At 51.7% G+C, this 10000-nt stretch overlaps 1 protein-coding gene across 1 annotated transcript in view; it reads right to left on the bottom strand.

The window, feature by feature from the left end:
* The window catches only part of LOC143501520 (AT-rich interactive domain-containing protein 3B), a 41033-nt gene that overhangs the window by 24156 nt on the left and 6877 nt on the right, over positions 1–10000 (bottom strand). Inside the window, exon 3 of the mRNA XM_076995011.1 lies at positions 3–77. Coding sequence (XP_076851126.1) covers positions 3–77 — 75 coding nt within the window. The remainder of the gene's footprint in view (positions 1–2; positions 78–10000) is intronic.

Raw genomic sequence — 10000 nt, 5'->3', positions numbered from 1 at the left:
ACCTTAGCAAAGTCTCTGGAGGCCTCTCCTCTTCCTCTGCTGCTCTCAGACTCCTCCCCCCACACACCACTGCCATTCTGCAGAGAGGAGAGTGTAGTCATCATCATCATCATCACCACCACCACCAAAGATGGCAAACATGAATTTGAATGCAATTCAGATGGCCATTCGCAACTTCAAATAAACTTAATTTCAGAATATAATCTTCACAGTTACCCTCATCATATTCCCTTTATAAACACACACACGCGCACACACACACACCCTTGTTTCAGATCTACCCTCACAGGTGTTTCAGGACAGGAAACGGTAAATAAAGCTGTCCAACACCTCTTAACCTTCTCCACTTTGACCTTGGCCATCTGCAGCCATCCCCCAACACACACACACACACAGTTGCACACAGGCCCCCCATGAACATCTCACCCCAAAGCAGCTGCAGCCTGGAGAGTCCAAGTTCATGGACTGAAAGATCAGGGGTGGGGGGTCAAAATGTGGTCTCCACACACACACACACACACACACACACACACACACACACACACACGGCTCATGGGGGTGGCCATTGGCCGCCCAGGAGGCAAGGTGAAAGAAAATAAGGGTTGAAGGTGCGTGGAATGTTCCGGAGAGGAATCTCTGCCCAACAAAGCAGCAATAAAACCCTGAAAGGCCTGGGAACAAAAACAAGCATCCATGTGCTGAGGCAGGAGGAGACAGGAGGAGGATCTGCTTACGACTGAGGACAAAAGCAGCCAGATAATGATCAGAGGAGACCAAACCCCACCCGCCATAGGGAGGAGACCAAACCCCACCCGCCATAGGGAGGAGACCAAACCCCGCCCGCCATAGGGAGGAGACCAAACCCCGCCCGCCATAGGGAGGAGACCAAACCCCGCCCGCCATAGGGAGGAGACCAAACCCCGCCCGCCATAGGGAGGAGACCAAACCCCGCCCGCCATAGGGAGGAGACCAAACCCCACCCGCCGCCATAGGGAGGAGACCAAACCCCACCCGCCGCCATAGGGAGGAGACCAAACCCCACCCGCCGCCATAGGGAGGAGACCAAACCCCACCCGCCGCCATAGGGAGGAGACCAAACCCCACCCGCCATAGGGAGGAGACCAAACCCCACCCGCCATAGGGAGGAGACCAAACCCCACCCGTAATAGAGAGGAGACCAAACCCCACCCGCCATAGGGAGGAGACCAAACCCCACGTGCTTTAGAGAGAAGACCAAACCCCACGCATTGTAGAGAGGAGACCAAACCCCACGCATTGTAGAGAGGAGACCAAACCCCACCCGCCATAGGGAGGAGACCAAACCCCACCCGCCATAGGGAGGAGACCAAACCCCACCCGCCATAGGGAGGAGACCAAACCCCACCCGCCATAGGGAGGAGACCAAACCCCACCCGTAATAGAGAGGAGACCAAACCCCACCCGCCATAGGGAGGAGACCAAACCCCACCCGCCATAGGGAGGAGACCAAACCCCACGTGCTTTAGAGAGAAGACCAAACCCCACGCATTGTAGAGAGGAGACCAAACCCCGCCCGTTATAGAGAGGAGACCAAACCCCGCACCGCTTTAGAGAGGAGACCAAACCCCACCCATTATAGAGAGGAGACCAAACCCCACCGGTTATAGAGAGGAGACCAAACCCCACCGGTTATAGAGAGGAGACCAAACCCCACCGGTTATAGAGAGGAGACCAAACCCCACCGGTTATAGAGAGGAGACCAAACCCCACCCGTTATAGAGAGGAGACCAAACCCCACCGGTTATAGAGAGGAGACCAAACCCCACCGGTTATAGAGAGGAGACCAAACCCCACCCGCTTTAGCCCGATTGGTGGTTGCCTACTGTCTACTAGTTGTGCAGTCAGACAGATACATTTGCATCGCACTGATCAGAACACAACCACCCCCCCCCCCCACAACGCAAACAGTAAATGTGCTCACCCAGGTCACACAATTTAGGAGCAAATTTTAACTGTTTAATCGTCACCAAGGAACATATGGTTGAATGCATGCCCTGGGTGTGGGTGTTTGGGTGCGACAGGCCCCCGCTCACCCGTCCTGGACACCTGGGGACACGTGGACCACCTGAAGTGCTTTTGCCCCAGGGAGGGATTCTTATGTCATACGATCCTTGGATCTGGCCATCTCCATCTGTCAGAACTACAGCTCCCACACCCTGTGTGGCCATTAGCAGGTACAGTCACACCAATCTGCAATGTGTATTCATGCTCTCTAATCCTAATCTAACAGCCCCTGTTCACTTCCCAGTCCTGCCTGGAGACCCCAGTGTGCCCTTCGTACAGCAGCTGAGGCCATACAGGGTTAATCTTTAATCCAAGCCTATGGTTTAATGTACCACACACACAAGTCACGGATCACACATGAAACCTAAAGTAAACACGGTCATGTCCAGCCTGCAATGCATAAAGCAGCCCAGACCCCACAGATAAGTACACTCCTCCAGATACGGGCAGGCATGGATCGATATACAAGAGAGAGAGATATATATAGAGGGAGAGAGGGAGAGAGAGAGAGAGAGAGAGAGAGAGAGAGAGAGAATGAATAAGAATATTTCAGGGCTAAAGTCTAAAAGGAACCACCATAACTCCAGAGATTCTTGGGTTCCTATACATGGTCAACATCAGATCATTTGATCAAAGTACTGCAGCAAGCCATTATATAGCTGCAATTCCTTTAAAATTTAAATCAGAGCATTTAGATGTATTGCTAGGTTGTTTAATAGTTACATGTCAAGGGTTCAAACAGCTATGTGAACTAAATGTACACACCCTCACACACATTTATTTTAATAAAAAGGTTTGTTGAATTTTCTACTTCAACTAGTCTGGTTGTGGGAGGGGCCAGATGACATCACAAGTTGACTGACAGATCACTGACCTGCTGTTGTGGGACAGCAAAAGGGGGAGACGGCACGTGGCCAGCAGTGCACAGAGCAAAGGTCACAGGTCAGCATCACGGGGTTGCAGACAGAACCACACTCCCTATCTGATATTCTACATCAGCACACGCCAACCACGCCTGTCTCCCACACGCCAGAGGATTTTAAAAATTTATTTTTATGCTTTATTAACATGACTTTGAATATCACCCAACTGCCTCAACTGATAATTAATGAATCTCTATCTGTCTGTCCCCATGTCCATCTCTGTCCTCGTATTCCAGGAATCTTTCTGAACTGTGGCCATGCAGGAAACAGTCCCTGCCCCCATATACCAGGCAGGAAGACCACACACTGGCGAGCAGGACCCATCTGAACTTCCAGAATGTGTGTGTGTGTGTGTGTGTGTGTGCACGTTCATGTGTGCATGCGTCTGTAGGTTTGCATACATGTTTGTGCACATGTGTGCGTGCGTGTTTGCATGCGTGTGCACACTTACGTGTGTGTGATTGTGCATGCATGCGTGCGTGTGTGCGCGCATACCTGTGTGTGCGTGCATGTTTGCATGCGTGTGTGTGTGCCAATAGTTTCCTCACTCTGTGCTCTGCTGCTTTATTGTGACCATAAATCTCTAGAGCGGGCGAGGAGGTGACGTGCTGGATTACGTGCTGGATTACGTGCTGGATTACGTGCTGGATTACGTGCTGGATTACGGGAGCTATTCCACAGCTCAGCCAGCCAGGAGCTCTCAGCAACCTCTCAGGCCTCGTGTGAGAACCCACACGGCTCATTTTTCTTTATACATGACTTCCTTTGAATGGCACAGAAATATTCGGACACACTTTCAGATCACACCGAGAAGCACTTTCTCTCCAACCTCCCGGACACCCCCCCCAATCAATCATTCATCACTGCACACCAACAGCAAGCACTCTGAGCCAAATTCAGCGTGCCTCATGATTAAGTCATCATACAGGAAAGGGTGGAGGACAAGGTGGAGGAGATCTGAAGGGTGTGGTCCTGCAGATCAGGACAGAGGAGACGTCCTCTGACGTCCAGATAAGAGGTTCTTAACTCAGAGGGGCTTCGTTCACTGGAAGCAGGAGGCTGGCGCAGGACACCCACAGCTGGACAAGCATGTGTGTGTGTGTGTGTGTGTGTGTGTGTGTGTGTGTGTGTGTGTGTGTGTGTGCGCATTTGTTTGTGTGTGTGTGTGTGTGTGTGTGCCCGTGCATTTGTGTGTGTGTGTGTGTGTGTGTGTGTGTGTGTGTGTGTGTGTGTCTACCAGCTAAAACTTCAGACAGAATGACCAGTAACTTTCTCCTCATTTGGCACTGAATGACTTGGCTGACAAAGTTTAAGCTAAATGGACCTAACTCTTTTGTGTGTGTGTTTCTGTGTTTGTGTGTTTTCCCACAGGGCCAGTCCGGTCTCCAGCAGCTGTGTGGATCAATGATTCGTGCCGTGCAAACAGCCCCTGCGTCCCACATCCTCCTTCCTACACCATGACTCATTCTTCTCCTCCTCCTCCTCCTCACATGGCCAACGACACTGCCGAATAGACGACACCCACCCCCCCCACCCCCCCCGCTAGCACTGGTCCGCCCACAGCAGCTCCCTGAGGAGATTTGTTCACACCTCTCAGGTAGACTGAGCTGAAGCAGCTGTGGGGGACTCAAGTGTTACACATTCTCTCTCTCACACACACACACACACACACACACACACTTCTTAATTATGTTATTATGAAGAAAAAGCATCTAAAAATAGAATAATGGAAATAAAAACCCAAGACAGAGGAAATTCACGCCTTGTGTGCTCAAAAACAGATCTGTAGATGATGCTTAAATAACACCCTTTAACAATGGCAGCAACAGAAGACTTCAAGTGCCCTGTGTGTGTGAGAGAGAGAGAGAATGCCTGTGCAAGTATGTGTGTTTATGTATGTACGTGTGTGTGTGTGTGTGTATTTAGCCTTGGATTGCGCCCTGATCCTCGCTGAACTAATCTTTTTCTGTAAAATTACTACCCATCAGACGACAGACTCCTGGGGGAGTCTGTCAGGAGCACACACACACACACAGGGTGTGGTAACGTAACAGGGCGAAGGGTTATTTCTAGGCCACGAGGACCGAACCTCCATTGCTGAGCAGACTCCTGGAAGCCATCCAGACTCGGTCAGACGTGACAAGACACTACGGAGGAACGTGTGTTCAACACACACACACACACACACACACACACACACACACACACACACACACACACACACACACACACTCCACTGCACAACCAAGACCTGCACACTTTCTTACACAACACTATATTGGGCAAACATATAAAAGCATAAAAACCTATGCTGTGAATGAAAGAGGCATACAACACATGATGTGAAGTTCTCCACACGGGGATGTGGTGGAGGAACACCACCCTACCCAGGCCTGCTCCACGCGGGGGTGGAGGAACACCACCCTACCCAGGCCTGCTCCACGCGGGGGTGGAGGAACACCACCCTACCCAGGCCTGCTCCACGCGGGGGTGGAGGAACACCACCCTACCCAGGCCTGCTCCACGCGGGGGTGGAGGAACACCACCCTACCCAGGCCTGCTCCACGCGGGGGTGGAGGAACACCACCCTACCCAGGCCTGCTCCCCACGGGGGTGGAGGAACACCACCCTACCCAGGCCTGCTCCCCACGGGGGTGGAGGAACACCACCCTACCCAGGCCTGCTCCACACGGGGGTGGAGGAACACCACCCTACCCAGGCCTGCTCCACACGATCACGGCAGGGGCTGGAGTCTTTAGTCCAGGTCAGATTACTGGGGTTTTATGCCCTAATTGGGGACCCCACGGAAGGGTTTATAGAGGGACACAGAGGGCGGGAACGGAGGGGGTTTATCCCATAACCGGTACAAAGGGCCTCACGGTGGGCCAGGTCGAGAGAGAGAGAGAGCAGACTAAAGAGGTTGTACAGACCGGCATGCAGCTTCTTGCCCTGATGATTCATGCCCCCCGTGACCTCCCCCCGATATTGAGCAAGGCTGCAGTCGCAGGGCAAGAAAACAATCCAGGGTCCCAGAAGTGTGGAGTCACTGTTTAAAGACAACAGGCGTGAGCTTTGTCCAACAGCTCCAACAAGCACCAGATAAACACGACCGGGCCAAATCAGCCCAGCACGTTTGCTCAGTCCTAACCGCTTTCACCAAGATCCCACATTCCACAGCCCTTCCCCCATTCATGCATGCTCTCACACACACACTCGCTCTCTCTGCTGGTTGTCTTCCTGCAGTGAGAGGAAGCATGCTACCAGCAGATCCCACAGGCCCACAGCGGGACCAGGACTCACCCTGCCAGACCCTGACTAAACCCACAGGGCCGGCCACACACACACACACACACACACACACACACACACACACACACACAAAATGCAAATCCCAGATATTCCATATTGATACATGATTCATTCGATGAGATGAACATCTTTAATTTGAAATGTTGTCCGTTTAAAGTTCTAGCCTCAGGTCTGCAGCTTTGCTGAAACCCCCTGAGGAGAGACTGTATGTAGTAGGAGAGACGGTATGTAGTAGGAGAGACGGTATGTAGTAGGAGAGACGGTATGTAGTAGGAGAGACGGTATGTAGTAGGAGAGACAGTATGTAGTAGGAGAGACAGTATGTAGTAGGAGAGACAGTATGTAGTAGGAGAGACAGTATGTAGTAGGAGAGACGGTATGTAGTAGGAGAGACAGTATGTAGTAGGAGAGACAGTATGTAGGCCACAGCAGTTCAGAGGCGAGCGATGCAACCTGCCGATGTCGACACCACCGTACGCTTCATACCACACAGGAGCTACAGCACACGGTTACATAACCATGCACATGCATTACCAACATTCCCACAGTGTGTGTGTGTGTGTGCACGTGCATGCATGCGTATTTTTTGAATGATGGTGCACAGGGTTTCCAAAGAAACAGGATGTTTCAAACAGTGGTCCTTCAGAGCTGTGCAAGAACACACACACACACACACACACACACACACACACACACACACACACACACAGGGCTGCATCCTCTCACGGTGTCTAAGCGCAGAGCCCTGGTCACTCCATGGCAATGCAGACAGCACCACACTGACACTGTGCCAACACTCAGGACATGGACCACAGGACACGTCACAGCTTTGACGGGACACCCAGTGAGGCCTCGCTGTCTTACAGGACACACACAGGATAACAGGACAGTCTTCAAGAAGAGTTTTTCAGATTTAAACAGGATATGCCAAAATTCGCAAAATACAGTAGGAGTAGGATAATATTATAATACATTTTAAAAACTGAACCTTTAAACACAGTGTAGTCCAGATTTTAAAGCCTTTCTGTCAGTGGCTGGATAAATGCATCTGCTAAATGCACATCATCAATATCAGCATTAGAGCCGGGTGACTCCTCTTCACAAGTGTGTGTGTGTGTGTGTGTGTTTCTCAGAGCAGAAAAGAAGAAGGACATAATTGCCCACCAGAACAAAGGCCCTCATCGTGGAAAGCTGAGACCCTGCTGAACAACACAAACTCACAACCAGCCTGATGCCCAGATGTGAACCAGCAGAGCAAAGGTCAGCCATGAAATGTGCCATATTTTTGTCAATTGTGATTTTTACACCGCATTCGAAATTTGTCCTCCGCTTTTAACCCATCTGTGCAGTTAAAACACACACACACACACACTAGTGATTACTAGGGGGCTGTGGATCACACATGCCCAGGGTGGTGGGCAGCCCTAGTCCGGCGCCCGGGGAGCAGTTGGGGTTAGGTGCCTTGCTCAAGGGCACCTCAGTCATGACCTTAGGTCTGGGAATCGAACCCACGACCCTCCGGTCACAAGACCAGTTCCCTAACCGCCAGGCCATGACTGATAGTAGCACAAGAGACCTGCTCTGGAGACCTGCTCTGGAGACCTGCTCTGGAGACCTGCTCTGGAGACCTGCTCTGGAGACCTGCTCTGGAGACCTGCTCTGGAGACCTGCTCTGGAGACCGCTGGGACTCGCCACTAAAGCTGTGGACTGAGGGGATTCTGCAAAACCACAGAAGCTCCCTGCTGCTGCGGTGGGGAGACCAACATTGCAGGCAGGGCTGTGGAGAGCGGAGGGGATCTTTAGGAAAACTCCACCTCTGAAATGGGCTGGACTTCTGATGATTGCATGGAGAGGTTTTGTTGCGGTGTTTCCCTGAAGTGCGATGATAATGTGACCAAATGTTGTTAAGGTTCCAAAGGTAAATATTCCCCAAAACTTTCACAGAGACACACTGCACACACACACGCATGCACTCAGCCACACACACAATGACATGCTGTACACACACATGCACGCATACAATCACATCCACACAGACACACGGCGTATGTACACACACACACACACACACACACGCACATTCACAAGCATGCACACATCCAACCACCCACCCACGCTGTACACACACATGCACACATTCACACACATGCTGTACACACATGTACGCCTGCACACACCTGTGCATGTGAGTGCATGAGCAGACACCCTCTCGCCCGCATCCCCAAACCAACCCACAGACCCACACACACACACACACACACGTTAAACCAGCAGTTCCTGTCTTCTGAGCATGTGATCAGTAAAAACCAAGCATCTCCTTCTCTGCCGTCTCACTAACGTTGATCACTCATCAGCCGTACATACACACGACGACCCCCGGACCACGGTCACGACGACCCCCGACCCCCGGACCACGGTCACGACGACCCCCGACCCCCGGACCACGGTCGCTGTGCAGCACAGACGGGAGACGCTTGGCTCAAGCAGTGACGTGTTTCATTCTGCAAGCAAGTCACTTTTGCATTTAGGCGAAGCGCCTGGTTCTGCCTGCATGTGCTCAGCTCCCGCTGTGAGTCAGCAGTTATGACGGGGAACAACTTTGTGATGCTGGCAGCGCTACAGGGCCGACGTCATGGTGACGGGAGACTAGGCATCTCTCTCACTCGTGGCCCCAGGCCAAGCCCACACACACACACACACACACACACACACACACACACACACACACACACACACACACACACACACACACACACACACACACACACACACACACACACACACTGCTCAGTCACTAGACTGGAGACGTACTCAGAGCTGCCCTGGGGGAGATATCTCAGGGTCAGACAGGGCGAGATGGAGAACGAGAGTGAGAAAAAGAGACAGAAAGAGAGAGAGAGAGAGAGAGAGAGAGTGAGAAAAAGAGACAGAAGAGAGAGAGAGAGAGAGAGAGAGAGAGAGAGAGAGAGAGAGAGAGAGTGTGAGAGAGTGAGTGAGAGAGTGAGTGAGAGAGTGAGTGAGAAATGAAAAAAGTGAGAGTAAGGAAACATGAGAGAGAAGATGGAGGTGTGTGGACCTGTACTGGACCACACCCAGCAGTCAGAGCCCCCCACGCCACCAGATCACACACCATTAGGACACACTGACTCCAGACCAGTTTCTACTTCTCTGGCACTCATCCACTTCTACAAGCACATAGTTACAGTACTGATAAAGACTGGGATGATGCGACAGGACAGATACAAGCACCGCCCTTATGGCACCAGTGTGGCCACGTCGTTCACCTAAGGTGCGAGACACAAAAGGACGTGAGACACAGCAGTATATTTGGTACCAAATGGTTAATGCATGATGTAAACAAATAGTAGCATGTTTATTTTTTTACACCAAAAATGCATGAAAAGTCATCAGTACACTCTGACCAGAGGAAACTAACATTATGCCTCTTGGGCTTGTGTTGACAGTAGCGATGGTGACCACGCCTGACCACACCTTCACATGCTGTACGCTCGTCTGCATGAATGACGCAAACAGACTGCATGTGTGGTGATATAGGAACAGCCTGAGTGGAGACCACACACACACACACACGTCTTAACAGATACCCGTGCTGTTTGAAGACTTAACTCTTTAATGCTGGAATGCTTTCCTTAGGTGGGGCAGGGCAGTGTTGAAACAGCGCCCCAGAGCACCCCTCCCCCCTCCCCAAAGCCCCTCCCCCCTC

Source organism: Brachyhypopomus gauderio, chromosome 2, assembly GCF_052324685.1.
Source record: "Brachyhypopomus gauderio isolate BG-103 chromosome 2, BGAUD_0.2, whole genome shotgun sequence".
Classification (NCBI taxonomy): Eukaryota; Metazoa; Chordata; class Actinopteri; order Gymnotiformes; family Hypopomidae; genus Brachyhypopomus; species Brachyhypopomus gauderio.
This window is presented reverse-complemented; position numbering and strand designations above follow the sequence as displayed.